General features: G+C 40.4%; 1 protein-coding gene across 3 annotated transcripts in view; it reads right to left on the reverse strand.

The window, feature by feature from the left end:
- The window catches only part of LOC137368681 (EGF-like repeat and discoidin I-like domain-containing protein 3), a 263,542-nt gene that overhangs the window by 65,056 nt on the left and 176,625 nt on the right, over positions 1 to 21,861 (reverse strand). For all 3 annotated transcript variants that reach the window (XM_068028831.1, XM_068028830.1, XM_068028829.1), the window contains 2 exons: positions 10,072 to 10,227; positions 2,538 to 2,682 (listed from right to left, as the gene is read on the reverse strand). In XM_068028831.1, coding sequence (XP_067884932.1) covers positions 2,538 to 2,682; positions 10,072 to 10,227 — 301 coding nt within the window. The remainder of the gene's footprint in view (positions 1 to 2,537; positions 2,683 to 10,071; positions 10,228 to 21,861) is intronic.

The raw sequence follows: 21,861 nt of genomic DNA on the forward strand, positions 1-21,861 counted from the left end.
CAGGAGAATGGTGGGGATGTGGTAGGGAATATGGAATTAATGTAGGATTAGTATAAATAGGTGGTTGTTGGTCAGCACAGACTCGGTGGGCCAAAGGGCCTGTTTCAGTGCTCTATGACTTCCAAATATAATGGGTGAGGTGCTTGTTAATTACTGAGAGCAGCAAAAACACTACTTATTTTCAGTCTGTAGGGAAATAACTTGAATGCCTAGCTCATTGGCATTTTAACCATTTTTTATCTCAATAATTTATTTTAAAGTTATATGCATATACTTTATTTAAAAAATCTAATATTTAAATTCAATTCCTTTCCATATTCTTTCTGTGCAAAATTGGTCCAAAAATCCTAATATGTGGCAAACATCAAAGCCTTTTCTGCAGCAGCTCACACTGATGGTGTGGGAAAATGTACAATTCTAAAACCAAGCAAAGTAACATTTCAAGGAGCATAACTTATTTCCACATTCAAATATTTTTAAAGAACCAAAGAAATAACTGAGCCGTTGACATAAAAATCCCTACAAGTTACTTTACTGCCTTACTGCATGGTGGAATATTAATTTACACAGACGAGAAGGCCTAGGTTCAATTCCGAGAGCAGCAGATAGGATCCAGAAATTGGTTTCAACATCCCTGGGAGGAGGAGCAGAACACACCAGCGAGGGTCTCCACCTCAGCTTGCTATAATGACTCATGCAATAAAATGCATTTGCATCAATGGTGATCCTCTCAACAATTGAATAGTGTGCAGACATCACTGAAATGAAATGGCACAGATTAACCCTTTCGATCACTGGATATCTTTTGGAACTTTCATGTTTGTCAACTGCCATAGGGGATCATAAATGAGGAATGACATGTTGGCAAGATACCACAGGCTGTCAGCATCTGTGGGCCATACCCTAGCAGGAAAGGAAGCAAAAAGGAGCAGTTGGAGGATTGAGGGCAGGGGGTGGAGGAGATACTTTCAACAGTCTTTACATTTCCCCTGTGCCCCAAACAAATTTCCCAGGAAATTGCAATTTCTTTCCATGGTGCTCTGCTTATCCAATTAGCTGATGCAGAAATATGAGATTTGCCACCATAGTGATGCTGCATCTTCACATGTTCATTTGTGCACACTGAACAATTTATGACTTTGCAACATCAGTGAAAGGGGGGGGGGATGCGCAGGTCAGAGAGGGGACAATCTGTCAGTCAGTGAGGGAGAGCAGGTCAGAAGGGAACAGTTAATCAGTCAGTGAAGGAGAGCAGGATGGAGAGGGGACAATTGATCAGTCAATGAGGGATGGCGGGTCAGAAGGTGGTGGGGAGGGGGGGGGGGGGGTGGCGGTGGGTGCAGGGGATGGGGATTCAAATCCAAGTCACAGAATAGCTTTCTTTAACTTTCAAAAGGAAATTGGCTATATACGTGAAAAGGGAAGATTTGCAGGGCTATGGTGAAAGAGCGGTTGAGTGAACTAATTGGATAGCTCTTTCAAAGAGCCAGCACAGGCACAACAGCCTTCCGTGCTGTAAGATTCTATGAAAATTGGAGAAATCTGTAAGTTAGTATTCAGCACTGTGGTTTATGCTGCAGTTTACACCACTGCAAGAGGATGGAAATTGAAACCAATTTTTCTTTGTGAATGCTCAATCAATAAAAGGTAAAGAGAAATAGATGCTTGAAGTGATTTTTTTAATATGGCTGATCAGCAAAATAGAATACCTTTTTTGTTACAAGTTCTAAGTAATGTTCACATCACATATATGATATATCGTATGTAAATTAAGGGCACCTTAGCTTGCATCTTAATTCAAACCCTTAAAAAGCTTCCATTTCTCAAATTATCACAATCTCTTAGAGCGAAATCATTGTAAATACAATCACGTTATGGATATTATAAGTGGATGTTTAATGACAGCTGGACTGAGGTTAGTTCTTTTTTTGCAGGGGTGGTGGGGGGACGTGATTGAGAGGCCAGAGTATAAAAGCCTCTAATCTCCAATAGTGATGGGAAGTGTAGTGGGACAGGGAAAAAAAAACAACCAAGATAGCAGCAATCTGTTTTTCTTTCAATAGACTTGCATTTATAGTGCACCTTCTCATACTCCTCAGAATGGCACACACACGGGGTGAGTGGAAATGCAGAAATAGCAACCTTGTTTCCATAATGATCGGTTTCTGTAAAAACATTTAGGCTTGCAAGACTCCTTGTACACGTTTAATAACATGCCAAGCTTTACCCTGTAATAAGAGTGGAAGACTTTTCATCTGTGTGGTCCCTTACCAGTAGACCAACAAATTTAAGGTCTTGATTCCATAAACCTTCACTTGAACCTGTTCTGCTTGTGCGATTAAGATTCATAACCAGTGATTAATCACAGCTGCTACTCCTGGAATTTTGATAGGAATTATATGAAGTGGAACAAACCCGCTCCTGGAATGCTAATATATAATTCATAGTTTAATCAACAAAATTAATCCTTTTTGCAGCAAGTCTTTTAAAACGGATATATCCAACAAACGGTGTAGACAGTGTTAATTTAAGATTACCTGACATTTCACAGCCAAGCAGTTCCATCCTCAACGTACAGTGCCTCCTACAGACCTGAGGATACAGTCGTATATACTGGGCCTTTATTGGAGGATTAAATGCATTTGCATGTGGAGTGTTGTTATCGACATTTCCACGGAAAACCTGCAGAATTTGAATGGATTTTAGCATGTAAGCGCAATGTGTCTCAGTTACTCAGTTAATTTATTGATACAACAGAACTTTTGCTCATTAAAACTATCCAATTTTTCTCACAAAATCTTAACAGTAAGACAGATCAACCTGTACAATAATTAAATACATCAGTGGAACAGCAGATGCCATTATAAATCCCTAAGCATAAGGAAACAAGACAGAATCCCTTTAAAAGGGCCAGTTCCTAGGCTAGCTTTAAAGGAAAATTTAGCGCACGTCTGGACATATCTGCAAGGGTACTGGATGATAACTTTCAAAAACAAAGTGGAGCACACCAAATTATAAGGGAACGTTTGCTGCTTAAATCAATAGCAAGTAACAAATGTCAGAATGCAATCACTTTTTCTCACATACATCATAGGTAGTTGTCTGCTTTGATATACAGAATGTTAGAAAACTAATGAAAGAGTTATTACCAGCATCAATACCTTTTTGAAAGTGAAAAATTAACATATTTGTAAAGTGGATCATGTGCATTCCACCATAATGAAGGGGACCCTGTGATAAATAATGGAAATTGGCAGATAGAAAATCCAATTTTGTTTTTACATGCAAGGTGCAGCATTTCCCTAGCCATCAAAATTTAAAAAAAACAAATCGAGAAAAATTAAAGACTTGCATTTATATAGTGCCTTTCACAGCCTCAGGATGTCCCAAATCACTTTATACCAATGAAGTATTTTGATGTATAGTCACTGTTGTCATGTAAGAAATGCAGCAGTCAATTTGTGCACAGCAAGTTCTCACAAACAACAATGTGATAATGGCTAGAATTTACTGCCAAAATAATGGCCGTTTAATGTGCACATCGTTATGAATGTGTAAATTGGCCCGCAACTTGTGGTGAGGAAGAGATTCCCAGTAAATTGCGAATTGCCACAAGTTGCTGGATAATTTGAGTTGCTTTGCCGTTAGCCTCACAAAAACGGTCGTGTGCTGTCAACCTTCCCGCAAATGTAAGAAATTGCAGCATTTATGTATTAATTGCCAATTAAACTCACTACAGAAAGTTAGGGCTGGTGCTTAACAGCATAAGTATCTTTTTCACAATGAATTTATGTTCCTGTACTCAATCTCATCGGTTCAGAAAGGGAACGACTGAAACTAAAAAGTCTCCCACAGGTAATAATTGTTGGGAGATTTTTAAAATTTAATATTTATAAATCCCCTTCTTACATTTCCTATCTGCCTCTTTTTTTTCTCTCTCTTAAATCCAATCCAATCTTTCTTTCCCACTCTTTATTACCCCTTCTTTACATAATTTAACTCTAATTCCTCTTCCCTACTGAGTCATTCCTCAGTTTCTTTTCCCAATCCTTAAATCTAATGGGCTAATGAAATACACTTTTGATACCGCCATTCATTGAAGTCCCAGATACCCCATTGCCATTATCAATTCACACTACCGGCAGGTTATTGCGCAAAACCTTTTCGAGCTGAAGGGTGAGGGAAAATGTCTAACTCATGGGGCACTCCATGAGATGCCCTGCTCCAGCAAATTCTGGCCATTAATTCGGCTCCCTCATGTTGTTAGTATCAGGCTAGTTGCCCTAATTGTGCCGTCAGAACTGCGTATTCAATTTTTTCAAAACTCAGCAGAAGCAAAAGGTGAGTAATTCTTTGTTGTGTTTTTATTCTAAAAGATACCAATGGTGATAGCTGCACTTTAAAAGATAAGGTTAAGCATGAAATAGAATCACAGAATGGTGACAGCATAGTAGGAGGCCATTCAGCTCTTCCTGTCTGTGCTGGCTCTCTGCAAGAGCAATTCTGCTAGTTCCACTCCCCTGCCTTTTCCCCATAGCCCAGCAATTTATTTCTCTTCAGGTGCTTATCCATTCCTTTTAAAAGCCACAATTGAATCTGCCTCCACCACACTCTCAGACAGTGCATTCCAGATCCTAACCACACACAGTATAAAAAGGTTTTGTTCTCATGTTGCCAATCACCTTAAATCGGTGTCCTCTGGTTCTCGACACTTCTGCCAACGGGAACACTTTCTCTCTATCTACTCTGTTTAGACTCTTCAATCTTCTCTTCTCTAAGGAGAACGACCCCATTTTCTCCAATCTATCCTCGTAATTGAAGTCCCTCATCACTGGAACCATTCTTGTAAACCTTTACTGCCCCCTCTCCAAAACTTTCGCATCCATTCAAAAGTGCAGTGCCCAGAATTGGGAACAATACTTCACTTGAAGTCAAATCAGTGTTTTATGAAGGTTCACCATAACTTCCTTGCTTTTGTACTCTAGGCCCCGATTTATAAAGCCCAGGATCCCATATGCCTTTTTAACCACTTTCTCAATCTGCACTCCCACCTTCAACAATCTGTGCAAATATACACTTAGGTCTCTCTGCTCCGCTTTAAAATTGTACCTTTCAGATTATATTGCTGCTCCTCATTCTTCCTACCAAAATTCCTACACTGCTCTGCATTATATTTCATCTGCCACGTGTCTGTCCAATCCATCAATCTGTCTATGTCCTCTTGACGCCTTTCACCATCCTTCTCACAGTTCACAATACTTCCAAGTTTTGTGTCATCTGCAAGTTTTGAAATTGTGCCCTCTACACCCAAGTCTAGGCCATTAATAGCAGTGGTCCTAGTACCAACCCCTGGGGAACTCCACAGCGTAACTTCCTCCAGTCTATAAAACAACCGTTCAGCACTACTCCCTGTTTTCTGTCACTCAGCCAACTTCGTATCCATGCTGTCACTGTCCCTTATATACCATGGTCTTCAACTTTGCTGGCACTTTAACAACTGCCTTTTGGAAGATGATGTACACCACATCAACTGCACTATACTCATCAACACTTTCTGCTACCTCATCAAAAAGCTCAATCAAGATAGTTAAACACGATTTGCCTTTCACAAATCTGTGCTGGTTTTCCTTAATTAATTCACACTTATCCAAGTGACTGTTAATTTTGTCCTGGATTATAATTTCTAAAAGCTTTCCTATCACTGAGGTTGAACTGGATGGCCTGTAGTTGCTGGATTTATCCTTACATTCTTTTTTGAATAAGGGTGTAAATTTGCAATTCTCCAGTCCTCTTGCACAACTTCTATATCTAAGGAGGATTGGAAGATTCTGGCAATAGCCCTGCAATTTCCACCCTTACTTCCCTCAGCATCCTTGGAAGCATTGCATCTGGTCCTGGTGATTTATTAAATTTAAGTACAGCCAGCCTTTCTAATACCTACACAATTTTTAGCCCATCTCGTATCTCAACAATCTCCTCTGTTACTATGAATTAGGAACTTAGGAACATACGAGCAGGAGCAGGCTGCTCAGCCTGTCGAGCTTGCTCCACCATTCAATTAGATCATGGCTGATCATCTACCTCACTGCCACTTTACTGCGCTATCTTCATATCCCTTGATGTCATTAGTATCCAGATATCTATCGATTTCTGTCTTGAACATGCTCAATTATTGAGCTTCCACAGCCCTCTGGGGAGAGAATTGCAAAGATTCAGCACTCTCTGAGTGAAGAAATTTCTCCTTATTTCAAACTTAAATGGCCTACCCTTTATTCTGAGACTATGTCCCCTGGTTTTAGACTCACCAGCCAGGGGAAATATCCTACCTACATCCACCCTTTAAGAATTTTGAAAGTTTCAATGTGATCACCTCTCATTTTTCGAAACTCTAGAGAATACAGGTGCAGTTTCCTCAATCTATCCTCATAAGACAATCCTACCATCCCAAGGATTTGTCTGGTGAACCTCCGTTACACTCCCTCTAGATAAGGACACCAAACCTATACACGATACTGCAGGTGTGTTCTCACTAAGTTAGGCAGTATCTTCTTCCTTGGTACAGACAGATGCAACATACTCATTTTGTACGTCAGCCAAGCCCTCTGCCTCCACAAAATGTTCCTTTATTGGTCTCTAATCAGCCTCATTCCTCTTCTTATCTTTTTTCCTTTTATATTAGCTGCCAGTTTCTTCTCGTACTCCCTCTTTGCCTTTTTTACTTCCTTTTTCACTTTCCCTCTGAACTTTCTATATTCAGCCTGGTTCTCATTTTGTACGATCAACCTGACAACTGTGACATGCCCCCTTTTTCTGCTTCATCTTACTGTCTATCTCTTTCATCATCAAAAAGTTCAATCAAGTTAGTTAAGCATGATTTGCCCTCAACAAATCTGTGCTGATTTTCCTTCATTGATCCACACTTGTCCAAGTGACTGTCAATTTTGTCACAGATTATCATTTCTAAAAGCTTTAATTGCCCTTCCTTTCCCCCTCATTGGAATGTGCCTGAGCTAGCTCCTCTTTCAAGGCTGCCCCTTGTTCCTTTACCATTTTGCTTGCCAATCCTTTATTCCAATTTATCTGGGACACATCTGTTCTCATCCCACTGAAATTGGCCCTTCTCCAATTAAGTATTTTTATTCTTGTCTGCTCTGTGTCCTTTTCCACAAATAACTAAACCTTATGATACAATGATCACTAAATGTTCCCCTACTGACACTTAATCTACTTGCCTCACCTCATTCTCCAGAATAGATCCAGCAACACATCCTTTCGCATTGGGCAGGAAACATGCTGCATTATCCTGAATGCACTTCAGAAACTCTTACCCTCTCAGACTTTTACATTATTCCTATCCCAGTCTATATTAGGATAATTAAAATCTCTCATTATCACCTCTCTGTAATTACCTTGCAAATTTGCTCCTCTATATCTTTCCCACTATTTGGTGGCCAATAGAATACACCCAGTAGTGTAATGGCACTTCGAGTGTTTCTTAATTCTAACCAAATATATTCTGTCCTTGATCCCTCTAGAACATCCTCTCTCTCCAGCACTGTAATATTCTCCTTAATCAATACTGCCACCCCTTCTCCTTTCTTTATTTCCTTTATCTTTCCTGAGCACCTTGCATCTAAAAATATTTAGTGCCAGTCCGGCCATTTTTTGAGCCAGGTTTCTGGTATCGCTACAACATCATATTCCCATGTAGCTATCTGCACCTGCAGCTCACCAACCTTATGTACCACACTTTGTGTGTTTATATATGTGCACTGTAAATCTTTTATAGACGTTATTGCATTCCCTCTTAGTCTGGCCCTACCTAATCCCTTACTATTTCTTACTCTAGTGCTATCTGGATGAAAAAAAAAACATTTATTTACTAAGATCAGCATTAAGCAAACCATTTGGTGCATTTAGTACATTTTCAGAATTAGCTAAAATAGTCTTCAAGCAACGTTACTTTCTCCACCACACAGAATATGCAGGAGGAATGTTATACAATTGTCTCAGGTCATACAACTGGATATATACACTTACACTCATACACTTAACAATCCGTACACTCCATTATCATTGGGGAATGCAAAATAAATTGTTGGCGGGTCCTGTTTACCTTCAAAATTCCTTATAAGGGGAATCTTTCATAAAGGGTTGCAAAAGGTTGTTTGGAACAGAGAGAAAGAAACAAGTAACTACTAGTCTCTTTTAATATTTGAGTTTGAAAAAAATGTTACAAATAGCAATATTCATATCAGTTTATTAAAAAAAAACAATAGGTATTTGGTGTGTTTGTGTCCAGCAATGAACCTTCATTTTAATAATTGTTAGGTCAAATTATCCATTCAGTTAAGCATGATTTGCATGTCGCAAAAAATACATAAATCATTCTCTGTTTGATGTTCTCTTAATTGTTGAGGTTAATTTAATGCTATAATCTAAGAACCAACAATATAAATTAATACCAGCTATTCAAACTTTTGACATATAATTACCTCACAAACAGGAAATAAGGACATTGAAGTTCTAAATTTACCGATGGCACTTCAGCCCACCTATTTATCTCAATGAGGTAGATGAAATTATGAGAGGGGACAATATATTATTGTTGCATAGCTCTGAGGTACTATTCCTGTGGAAAAAATAGATTCACCTCTAAAAGCTGAACATTTTCAATTTTTCAACAGTGATGAGGAACCCACTTGAGCTCACCTTGACTCAATGGGTAAGTACATTCTGCATGGTGTTATGAATTATACAAAACAGGATCAATTAGCTAGTCTGGTCTAAGAAGGTAGCAGGAGCACAGCATCAGTGATTGAAGTAGAGATCATGTCAACAAAGGAATAAAGAGTTGAATTTTATTGGCCCCTCCGGAGATGGGCGAGGAGGCGGGGGTGCCCATAGAATTGTGACGGAAGGTGGGGGTGGATGGAGCGCCCGTTGCCTTCCCATCGCACTGCAATTTAGTCATTAATAGGCTGAAGACAGCTTTCCCACCCAGAGGCCAATTGAGGCCCTTAAGAGGCCTATTAACAGCCACTTAGGGGCCTCTTTCCCCCACCACTGGAATTAATGCCAGTGGCGGGGGGTGGGGGGGGTGCTGTGCCATGCAGGGAAGTCACCCAGTAATACGTAACCACCCTGTGGGCTTGGGGGAGTGGCCATCCTAATGGGCAATCTGTGTCCCATGGAGGGCCCTCAACCAGCAAACAGTTCACACTGTTGCACCCTCCTCCCCCTCTCCCTCCCCCTGTACTCAATGCCCACCCTTCCTTCCCATCACTGGGGCCTGCCAGACTGGCCCTGGTGATCCTACCTCACTTACCTGGGGTCTGGAGCTCCAGCGCTGGGCCTGAGTCCAAGACCTCTGCAGTACCAGCAATGGCCACCACTCCCAGTGGCGCTGTCGGCCCTGTGATTGGCCAGCAGCTTTTGGGGACGGGATTTCCATCTTGCAAAGGACGGGGATTCCAGCGCAGGGCTGTTAATTGCTGGAGTGCCATAGAATCGTGCCAGTGGAGCGCCAAATGGCTGAGGCGGGATTCTCCCTGCCTTTTTGGCCCGGTGCTGGGAGACCCACAAAATCAGCCCATAGTGAGCACATGTGATTATGACTACTGCTAATGACAAGATAAACTCCAACACAGACTTATTGGGCTGAACTGATGGTTTCCATGTTGTAATTTCTATGTAAAATAATTCCATGCAACAGGCTTTAGTACTCTGGGCTGGGTTGGGAAAAATAACCAGAACTCTTTATCACTGTTCCGTGATCTGTGTTGGAATATGTAAAGACAGGATTGAGCTCAAAGTAATGGCCCAAAAGAAACCTGCCAATACTCTCTCAGTCATAGCCACTTGGTTGAAGTACCAGACGGCTGCTGCTGTCTGCAGAACTGTACCCAGCATAAAATGCCACAAAGACCAGAAGATTGAACACATAGAATTGAGGTACAAGAAAATAAAATGTATTTGAACCATATTTTCACAAATCCTGACATATAATTTACTGACAGACATTTAAGCAAAAGCATATGGCTGAAGAGCATTTCGTATTTTTCATCTTACCATGTCCTCATAGGTGCCTTTTACTTTGTAAGTAGTCCAGGTTTTGCCATCACCACTATAAGCAATCTTGTATGATTTCACATACTCTGGGCTGCCAAGTCTCTTAGCACCTTGGCTAATCAATCCTGTGATTCTCATGGTGCGGTGCAGGTTAATCTGAGGGAAAAAAGATTTTAACAAAATGATAAGGCTATAAAGCTTTGGCCCCTTAAAAAGCTTCAAGTTTTTGGTGTCATATTTGACGCTGAGATGAGCTTCCGAACACATAGTTGCACTGTCATGCTAGGCCCCCAACTGCCAAGAATGAAGCACATTAATTTTGTCATGAACATTGATTTTAAACAGTTACTGGAGTGAAGAAAGGACTTGTTAAACAGGTCAACCGTGGCTAGAAAAGACATTTGCATTCCAGAGACTGCTAAGGTGATACAATCCAAGACGTGGTCAGACCAGTTAGTCACATGACTAACCTGCTAGGCAACCTGGGTTTTTCTGAATTGTACGAACAGTTTGAACTGAGAGTGTTTGTTTGCTCCTGGACTGAGATCTCTCCTGTCTGCTCCCATCTCTTTCTCACAAGTCTCTGAACCCACTGAAAATGCAGGGAGCAGGGATGTCTTGCTGCAATTATACAGGGCCTTGGTGAGGCCACACCTGGAATATTGTGTGCAGTTTTGGTCTCCTTATCTGAGGAAGGATGTTCTTGCTATAGAGGGAGTGCAGTGAAAGTTTACCAGACTGATTCCTGGGATGGTGGGACTGACGTATGAGGAGAGATTGGGTCGGTTAGGATTATATTCGCTGAAGTTCAGAAGAGTGAGGGGGGATCTCATAGAAACCTATAAAATTCTAACAGGACTTGACAGGGTAGATGCAGGAAGGATGATCCCGATGGTGGGGGAGTCCAGAACCAGGGGTCATAATCTCAGGATATGGGGTAAACCTTTCAGGATTGAGATGAGGAGAAATTTCTTCACCCAGAGAGTGGTGAGCCTGTGGAATTCGCTACCACAGAAAGCAGTTGAGGCCAAAACATTGTATGTTTTCAAGAAGGAGTTAGATATAACTCTTGGGTCTAAAGGGATCAAAGGGTATGGGGAGAAAGCGGGAACAGGTTACTGAGTTGGATAATCAGCCATGATCATAATGAATGGTGGAGCAGGCTTGAGGGGTTGAATGGCCTACTCCTGCTCCTATTTTTCTATGTTTCTATGCATGCTAGCATGGGCACGTCATGTATCTGCAGGCATTAACTGAATTAGAGTTTAAGTTTAAGTTTAATAAATGTCAACTTTTCCTCTTTAAACCTAAGAAAGCCTGTTTGTGCTAGTTTCTTTGCCTTATAATTGGAAAGCGGTGAACAAGTATTCACCAAGGGGGCGCTTAAAACATGGTGTATTTAAAATTAAACCCTTTGACAGTAAGATCAGGTGAAGGCTGCAAGGGAACCCTAGACCTCTTTCTCACCTGGTCATAACAGCGCCATCACTAAGACCGCCTATTTTTATCTCCATAACATCATTCGACTTTGCCCCTGTGTCAGCTCATCTGCTGCGGAAACCCTCATTCATGCTTTTGTTACCTCTAAACATGACTATTGCAATGCATTTCTGTCTGGTCTACCCATCGTAAACTTGAGGTCATCCAAAACTCTGCTGCCCGTGTCTTAAATCGCACTAAGTCCCATTCACTTATCACCCCTGTGTTCGCTGACTTACACTGGCTCTCGATTAAGCAACATCTTGATTTTAAAATTCTCATCCTTGTTTTCAAATCACTTCACAGCCTCGCTCCTCCCTATCTCTGTAATCTCCTCCAGCCCCACAAGCCTCTGAGATATTTGCACTCATCTAATTCTGGCCTCATAAGCATCCCCAATTTTAATCAGTCCACCAATGGCAGCCATGTCTTCAGCTGACTAGGCCCTAACCTCTGGAATTCCCTCCCCAAATCTCTCAACCTCTCCACCTTGCTTTCCTCCTTTAAAGACATTTCTTAAAACATACCTCCTTGACCAAGCTTTTGGTCATCTGACTTAATATCTCCTTATGCGGCTTGGTGTCATATTTTGTTTTATAATGCTCCAATGAACCATCTTGGGATGTTTCATTACATTAAAGGTGCTTTATAAATATCAGGTGTTGTTGTTGTTTTCTGGCATTGGACCAGGGTCATAGGCCTGAATTTTACGCCTCCCCCCAAAGAGCGGGCTGGTGGGGCGGGGGGTAGTGTAAAACGGAATAGGAGGCTCGGGGGGCCCTTCCCGGCCTCCTCCCACCTCCACCGTCATTTTACATGGGCGGTGGCGGTGAGAAATGGCCTGCCTGCCCCAGGCAAATACCGCTGGTATTTAAAAGCTACACAATGTTTTACATACCACGTTTTATTAAAAGAACAGTGCAATGAATTAAAATTTATACACAGGTTTAAAATTAACAAGTTACAATCAAGACAAGAAAACAAAGGAATCTCTCCCACCAACAAAAAGTAGACATGTGGAATGTGCTCCAGTGAACACAGTTGAGTCTTTAAATAGTGCCCAATAAATGTTTGTTACATTAAGATAGGTTACATTAACTATTTGGTTAAATTTTACAGTTTCTTTGTTTAATTTGTATATGTTAATTTTCTAGATCTTTTTCTAGAAAAAGAGAGCTTAGAGATTTTTTGATATGCTAATCCATGCCAGCAAACAATTTGCACTTACATCAAATGGTGTCCAAGACTGACAGTTAGGCATTGCTTTATGCTAGAGGCTGGAGCAGCCAAGCAGTTATATTTTTGTATGTAAGATGAAGTTAAAGTCAGTTTTACAATACACCACAGGATATAGTTAGTCACGTTCCATAACTTGATATCCCGATTTGTGATGGGAGACTTGAAAGCTAAAATTGAATCCTCAAATTAAAATGAATTAGAAGTTATGGGAACACATTGGTATGAAAAATAGAAATGGTGAAAGAATTATGGAACTATGCCAACTCAACCATTTGGATTTGGGTAGCATGCTCTTTACCCATGAAGACAACATGAACATCGGACAATATCCATTAAGAATCAAATTGATAATATCTGTCTCCATGAAAAGGTCATATCCTCTTTATGCAATGCTTGTATTTTTCATGGTGATCACATTGTCAGTGATCACCAATTGTGGATTGATATTATTGGAATCAAATTGAAACAGCTAACCAAAAGGAAGACAGTCAGAGAATCAACACTGCTGCACTGAAAGACCCAGTTTCCAATGCAAAATTTAAACTGCAGTTCTCAAACAGGTTTGATACTAGTGGTTCCGAAGAAGGGTCACTGACCCGAAACGTTAACTCTGCTTCTCTTTTCACAGATGCTGCCAGACCTGCTGAGTGGTTCCAGCATTTCTTGTTTTTATTTCAGATTTCCAGCATCCGCAGTATTTTGCTTTTGTTGATACGAGTAGGAACAGATTGGAAAACATATTTGACAGTGTGGAAGATGCTCAGTCTGCTATTAAGAAAGCTACAATGAGAGGCCTGCGCTTTGTCGAAAATTGTCCTGTAAATTGCCTGATGTGTATTCAAAATAGAGTTTCAATTTAAAGATGGCCACACAAAAGGAAATTATCACAATTAAAACTATAATGAGGTTTATTTAAACAAACATAGGCTAGAAATTCATGTGACTTTATTTGTGGGTGCAGGGGTTGTGATTCGTGGTGTGTCTGCGTCCAATCAGATCTAGCTGGGTAACACAAAATTGATCTACTTACCTCATCAGTACCATTACCTTCACCTCCAGTGCTGGTCTCCTCTTCTCAATGCTACCAGCGAGCTCTGCACATAGCAGGCTGGCTGCCTCTTAAACGGAACGTGGTCTAAAAGATGGCTGCAATGGAAATTCTTGCAAACTGAACATAGACAGGGATCCGGACTGATGAATATGCCCATGGAGGCATTAGTGGTGCAGTTAGATAGGAGTATAGATGCCATGGTCCCACAGGGTAGGGGGCACCAGGAGACCTTTAAGGACTCCTACAGAAGGCAGTGGGAGCAGGTAGCCAGGGAGGTCAACTCTTGAAGTCTGGACCTGAGGACCTGGCAGCAGTGTCACAAGAAGTCGAATGACCTCACATTGGTGATCAAGGTCAGTTAATGCATCTTCACATGACATCTACCCACCACAACACAGCCTCAATGCACCAGATCCCCCACTGGTACTGGAGGCTAAGCACATGGTGAGTCACTGGGCACAACTGGGCTGTAAGCAAGCCAGGGTGAAAGGATGGTACTACAGCCCCGATATCTGTTGCAGCCTTCTTGTGGACAGGTCACCTTTGATATCTCTGTAAGGATGCAGTAACACTCTCTGGCAAATGCACCCAAACACCTCTGAAAACATACCATACTACTTTCAGACCCTTTCCAATAGAAAATGTCCCTGCAATTCGGGTGCCTAGCCCTTTAAAAAACACTACTTCAGAGCCATTAAGAGTAGACAATGCAGGTGTCCCCAAGACCTGCATTGTCTAATTTTGGTATTCTGGCATTTCAGCCAATTAGGCTGTGTGATGTCAGGATAATGCTGTTTCTACGTATTTGGGTGCACGCAGGGGACGCAGCTGCGGATGTCCATATTGAAGATGAATGCTGTGCAATTTGCAGCCCATCATGCTGCCTGCCCCTGTGGAATGAAGATAAGCCTGTGGCGCTACGTGAATGAATTTCATGGCCATCATTTCTTATCAGCAATAAGTGGCTAGCATTAAGGATAGTGCTCAGGAATAGCTCGTTAGTGGAACATAAATATGTTATGCCATATCTGATCCTGTGTAGGGCCCTCTATTCTGGAAACACCAGAAGTTAGTGTGAAAATAAAACTTGGTAAGCCTGGGTATCCGTGCATCATTAACTAGGACATCTTCCAAGACACTTAACTATTAGAAATGATTGCCACCAAAAGAAGTAAAACCTTTGATGCATATGTTAAACAGATTGGTCAACTGAATGGAAAGGGCTTTTTGTTTGAATTTAAGTTATGCAAAATATAAGGGATAAATTGGCATATCTCTCATCAGACTTTATTTATTTTCATTAGATGTAGATTCTCCTTGTTAATTGGAGCATTCTCCCATCTTCTTCTGCAATAATCTTTACATAACAGATGTAGAATGGTACCTTTACAAGTACAAAGTATATCGAAGACAGAGAAAGAGGTCATACTAGCCAAATTGTACAGCTCTTCCTGCAATTTATAGGTAGAAATGTGTGTGTCACTTAATTGTACACGTTGTGTGAGATCAAGGATGGTGAGAGTTAAGCCTCCTCGCTTAGATACAGTCACTTTTGCATAAGATGGATTCAGCCTGAACAGAGAATCCAAGTGGAACAGATAACCCAACCACCAAAGGTTCAATAACTTGACTTTTCAGGAACTAGCACTGCCATCCCAGGAGAGTATGAAAGATCAACTCAACCCTGTTGCTCATAAAGACTAATTCGTACAAGCTCTGGAAACATTGTTAGCTACTACCACAAAGACCATCTGCTCAATAGACTGAAGATCCAATCATGTTAACTTGACAGTCTTCTTAGAAGTTTTCTCCTAGAGTAATCTCACCAATTTGCAGTAGCCTCAGACACTGGTCTCAACTAAAATTTAATATTCAGCAAACCTGTTAATACTGAATTACAGTGATACACTGAGTTGCCTTTGCAACCTCTTATTTATTAATTTTGTGTTATTCAAATTTCTAGGTAACCCTGTCCATATATCCATTAATTGTCGTATGCTCAAAGTTTGAAATAAAGTTGTGATGATTGCAATTGGTAGTCAATAAACAATAATTAATGCATGACTTGATGTCTGATGTTTGATAATTTGGCAAGAAAATATTCATTCATTCACTCAGGAGCATGTGGGTATCTTAATTGAGGGCAAATTCAATCCAAACTGTGATGCAAGGCAATTTGGTGAGTCATATCTAGACATCATTCACTCTTGTACCTAAGGTGGGTGGTAAACCCCAGACACATCTTTAGTAAGGAGTTACAGTGATAGGGTTAAGGATTCATCTAGTTTTGATGTTTATGTTTTGCAATATTGATCCCAGTGTTCTTGCAAGTTGATACTGGGCCATATCAAAAGCAAAAATGAAGGGTGCTTCAGTACTAACTCTTGGTATCCAATCGCTGAATGGAAAAAGGCCAAGCTCAACCTACTCAATACAATTATTGAAGATATCAAAAAAAATTCAAAGAAAAAGATAAGGCAGTTAAATGCTCAGCACATAAAGACAAAATAAAATACACTGAGAAAATATGCTCAATTAAAAAAAATGGTTATGGTAAGGGGAGATATGGGGGCACTCTATCAGATTACGAAGAAACTTGCAAGAGACTGTGTCATAGTCCTGTTTTTTTTTGCAGAATATGCGGTTTGCCTTTAAGGCTTGCAAGGGATCAGTATTGCTTTAAGAGCTGGCAAGCCTTAGGAGTTATAGAAAGGTGCATTTTTGTTGCCTTAGAAACAGCCATTTGGAGACTGCGATTCAAAGGGTGCATTCTTGTTACCATGGAAACAGCCACTGGGAGTGAGTCTCGTGTGAGACATTTGTTACAATTCAGTTTTGAACTGGCTTTTTAGTTGAAGACAGTTTATTCTAACAGAACACATAGACACAGACATGGCTGTGGTGTCAGCACTTGGAAAAAGAGCCATTTAAATTGAAGGAATAGGAATTGTAGTCTGTTTATTACTCTCAAAATTAAAAAAAAAGGTCAAGCCAAAACAGAGATCTCTGGTAATTTACACTGAAGAAAGGGAAGTTAGACTGTGATAATCTTTTATCCCTCAAAAACTCTAAAGTTAGATTGATTCTATCGAAAGTGTTCGCAAGTCATTAATTGTTGAAATTAATCGCCGAAGAAGGAAGCATCACCTAATGCTAAAGTTAGTCTATGGCCAGTTCTACATGGAAGAACTTTTTTCCCCATCGGGCGGCTGCGAGGACTTCAAGCAACATTCTGTGAGGACTTCAAGCAACATTAGACTGTAAACTTGCAAGGACTCTCATTTTTCTCTATTTTAAATGGTGTTTATATCTTTATAGTGTTTAAGAATTTGGTTCTTCTAATTAAAGGGTTAATTTGTTGAGTTATAGTCACATGGTTTGGTTAGCCTCATTCGGGGGTTAGTAGATGGTACAATTTGGCTGGGTCTTTCTTTAATTTGGAAAGTTTTAAATGATATGTTAGCCGATCTGTGGAGCGACAGGATTGAATTAACAGTGCGTTGGTCCCACCACAATCAGAATCGTATATTTTGATTGGGGACTTTGACAGGAGTGGTCGGTCATAACAACTGTAAACACCACAGTGAAGGTCCCATCAAAAACAAACATAGTTTGCTTGTCACCAAACTGGAAGATATAAAAAGAAAGTAGGTATTTCCACAAATAAATCCTCAACACACCACCTCCAGACAATAGGATAGGCCATAACTCCATTCAAAAGGTGGCTAAACTGGATGTCACGTGGCAAACTTGCAATGAGACCCATAGCTACTGTAAAGAACAAGTCACTTAGAAAGGCTTATATTTGTGTCGAATTACTTAAAGAAAGTAGAGATGAGAACTTAGCAACCATCCTACATTTATTTAATTTATTGTGGAACAAACAAGTAAGACCAAAAATTTAGATAAAAGGAATCATTGTCAAGCTTACCAGAAAGGACAAAAGTGATTGCAACAAGTGATGTTGTATTTTACTATCTGACCTTCAAACCTTTCTGTACCATTACCTTTAAGGAGGGAAGCATTCATTGATGATAGACTCCAAGAAGACTCATGTGGTTTTTGTCTGAACAGATTTTGTATTGATCAGATCTTCACTCTCCATAATATCACTGAGCAAAGAATGGCTGTTACTATTTATGTTGATTCTTTTTTTACTTCCAGAAGGCATTTGATAAGTGTTAATAGAATATCACTATAGCAGATACTCAAAAGTGTATGGGTTTTCTAGGAACATCATTAGCATAAAGATACTGTATCAAGAAAGTCCAGCATGTTGTGTGAACAGGCAATTAGTTATCTGGCTGGTTCAATATAACAGCTGGTTCAGATAAGGTTGCATCTTGATCCCTATATCATTTGTCAAGGTGACATGAGACATTCACCAAGCATCCCAATATCCTGGTCAATATTTGTCCCTTAATCAACATCACCAAAAGCAGATTATCTGATATTTCAATTATTTACTGTCTGTATGACCTGGGTGCATGAGTTTGCCCATGCAACAAGAGTGAACGCACCTCAAATGTAATGCATTGATAGTAAAGTGTTTTGGGACATATTAAGGACATGATAATATGCTGTTTTCAATGCAAGTTCAGTTTTCTTCTTTGTTTTCCCCAGGACAGCTGACATTTTCTTTTAGAAGTTAGTGTAGGGAGGTCCAGGGTTGCCATGTTTTGGGACTTGTTGATCACTGTTCCATAGAAAATATTTGGAAAAAGACTTGTTTTTAAATGTCAGGGTTTTAAAGCAAAGTTGCATTCACAGAAGTTTTAAAAAAAAATCACGTAGATAAGTGATGGTTAATATGCTAGAGCTAAGCTTTGTCGTTGTTTCCCAACAGACTTGTAAACAAAAAGCACTTTGTTAGCCTGCCTCACCAATCAATAATAAAATCACACGCACTGTGGCAGGAGGTCCCATGTTAGGCAGGGGTGGTCTGACAGGCTTATTCCTCTGACTGTAAACACAGGGTAATAAAAACAGGAGGCACAGGCAGACAGTCTCTTTCAAATTTAAATTACCTTTTGGTCAGGCTCAGAAGGAGAATGCAGAAGAGCAGAATGTGCACACAATACGCGCCTGAACCAGGAGGCCTGAGGCTGTCCCAAAATTGAGGCTTCGGCCTCATTTTAATAATTGTGGCAAGCTGCCAGTGCCTGTCATGCCTCCAGAGGCAGCTTACCGCTTTTCCATGAACTAATTTGGGCTGCTTGCCTTGCCAATAGTGGATCCCAGGTAGGTCCCGGGTGAGGGAGGGAGACAACAGTCTTCAGGAGTGCTGTGAAGCTGGTTGGAGTCCTCTTGCTTTGCCTGGCCTTATGTGGAAGCTTAAAAAAATACTTTTTTATTGGCAGCAAACCCTACAAAATTGGTCCTTTGTGCCCCTGCAAAGCTGGCATTGGATCCAATTCTTGCTGCAAATAAGTTTTACAAACTTATTTGAAATGAGGTAACCTTATAATTTTTTTTCAAAAAATAAAAGAGCACTTAAAATTACAGAGATCTGATAGCACAGTGCCAGGGATGAATTTTTCACAAATTCACCATTTGAGCATTTGAGATATTACAGACACTTCTGACTCTCCAATGTGACATGACTTTGAACCTTTTTTTTCATAGTATAGGGCTATGCTTTCTGCAGAATTATACACAGAGGAATACTTGGTGCCTGGAAAAAGAAACAAGCGTATATTTTCCAAGCTGTACACATTTTTCCTGGCCACATGCTAACATTCCAGTCACCCACTTTTCCTTCCTAAGTTGCATTCCAATCTTGCTCTTAAGACAGCTAAACATACCAGCTCATTTTCTCTCCCTTCCTCTGCCAGGCCACATCTTCTCCTTCCCAAATTGCTGATTACATCTACTTGTTTGCTCTCCCTAGCACATCTTGCATGCTAATAAGTTTACAAGTTACGTTCCACGTTCCTGTTTTTCCCAAATGTACTACATAGGGGAAAATATGAGCCAGCTGCATGTGTCACATTTGCTGCACCTATATATATATTTTAAAAATGACACCAATGATTTGCACAGAAATCTCTAATAATGGGCTTGCTAAACATTCCAACTGAGATTAGACTCCCGAGATCCTGTTTACCATCAGTAATCTCCTGATCCCAAAACACTTCAAACGTCTTTGGGTTTGTTGGGAAGATGCGCTGTCTAGGTAGGAAAACAACTGCAAAAAGCTGGGAGCTAATCCCATTTTAAAATAATTTAAAAGAATGTTGAAAATATCACATCCAAAGAGGGACAGGAACTCTACTTTCCAGCAGAATCTAAGTTTGTAGCTTCATTCCTAAAGATCCCAACAGAACATTTGTGCTTATCTAATAGAGGAGAATATCATTTCTTTTCAGTAAAACTATTCCCAATGTACTTACCTTCTACTATTTCTTTTTGTTTCAAATCAGCAGAGGTCAAAAATTGTCACATCACACAGGAAGGGATTTAGAAATCTTTATACATTCAATCATTCCTGGCATAAAAAGACAAACCACCCCTATTTCAGCAAGTGGGTACGTATTCTTGGCATACATTTCTGTGAAGCATGGCCAGAATTTTTTCTGACCTGTCCCACATGGAGGGGGTACGTCAGAAAGTCATGGGCAACCCGCAATTCTGGATTGCACCACACATTTTCACTGACGTCACTGATTACTTCCCTGCCTGGAAGCCAGCTTGATTGAAAGGCTGGGTCTCCTATCAGGTGGAGGTGCCTTCTGAATCCACCAGCCCTCACCTCAATGAAGCTGTTGAGTTCCCTGGCGCTTGGGAAACCTGCTGACAGCAGTTCAAGTTTAAAAGTTGCATGACAATGAGGCTTGCAGACTCATTATCAGACTTAAAGTTGCAACCCGCCTCCTAAGAGCGGGTTGGTCACCACACACTTTCCGGCTTCAGTTAAAGCCGGAAATGGACAGGTTGGAGGTGAGTTGTGGGTCAACAAATAGATTTCTGAGACTTTAAACTCGGCCCCCTCCATCTGACCCAAACCAGCTCATTTTTTAGTTAAAATTCAATTATAGTTTCAAAGTACTTTCGGACAGTTGATCAATTTGTTTATATATGCATGCACTCATTGAACCACAGTTCATAAACAATTGGATTTCCTTGCACATCAGGATGAAGAGTTTCTCTATGAACACCTTGTCCCTTTACAGTTGATTCACAGATGCCTAGAAATACTAGTGACTAAAATTGATTAGGACAACAGCAAGTAGATTGGGGTTAGGAAGAAAGAGGTTGTTTTGTGAGTACTAAAGTACTAAAAAAGATAGAAGGACAGGTCTCAGAACAAGCTTTCTGTCACGGAACCGTATTTTTTTTTCTCCTTGGATTAAAATAGTGTGCCTTTAAGACAGAGAGAGAGGTTTTTGGATTTCTGAGGCACAGTGTGCTGCACTTGCCATCAAGACAACAGCAGGAGAATGGAGAGGTCACATGGTATAATGTTTCAAATTGTGTAAAAACCAGCTAAAACCGGTTTTGAGAGACACCAGCGAAGTGTGCTACTGAAGAAAAGAGCTGTCAAATTCTCAGCGGAAATTCTACAAGGAGCTACAGGCCAAGTTAATTGCCTAAGTGGGAAAACTCCCTTTGAAGAGACCGTTTGTATTGCTGGAGGTAGCAAAACTCCTTTTTCTTTACTTCCAATCGAAGAGTCTTTGCTTCAAGATTGACTCTCTCTTCATTAATTGTATTTCTGGAACTCATAGTAATGTTTCAACTGGGGGACTGTCGGTTTTAAAATCCAAGTTGATCAATTGCTATACGCTTTGTTTAAAGAACGCTTTGACGCCTGCTGTAGCCGAATGCCTATCTACTCAGAGACTGTATTATCAAATCCGAGTGGAGACTTCGAGTGGTATTTGATTATTTTTACACTAGGATACCTCACACATCAGGAACGTAACCCACAAAGACTCGTAACCCAGTTATGTATTTATTCTTAAGAAATAGCTAATTTATTAAAACGCCATGTTTCTAAAAACCAGTTAACCATTATTTTT

Source organism: Heterodontus francisci, chromosome 4 (genome assembly GCF_036365525.1).
Source record: "Heterodontus francisci isolate sHetFra1 chromosome 4, sHetFra1.hap1, whole genome shotgun sequence".
Classification (NCBI taxonomy): domain Eukaryota; kingdom Metazoa; phylum Chordata; class Chondrichthyes; order Heterodontiformes; family Heterodontidae; genus Heterodontus; species Heterodontus francisci.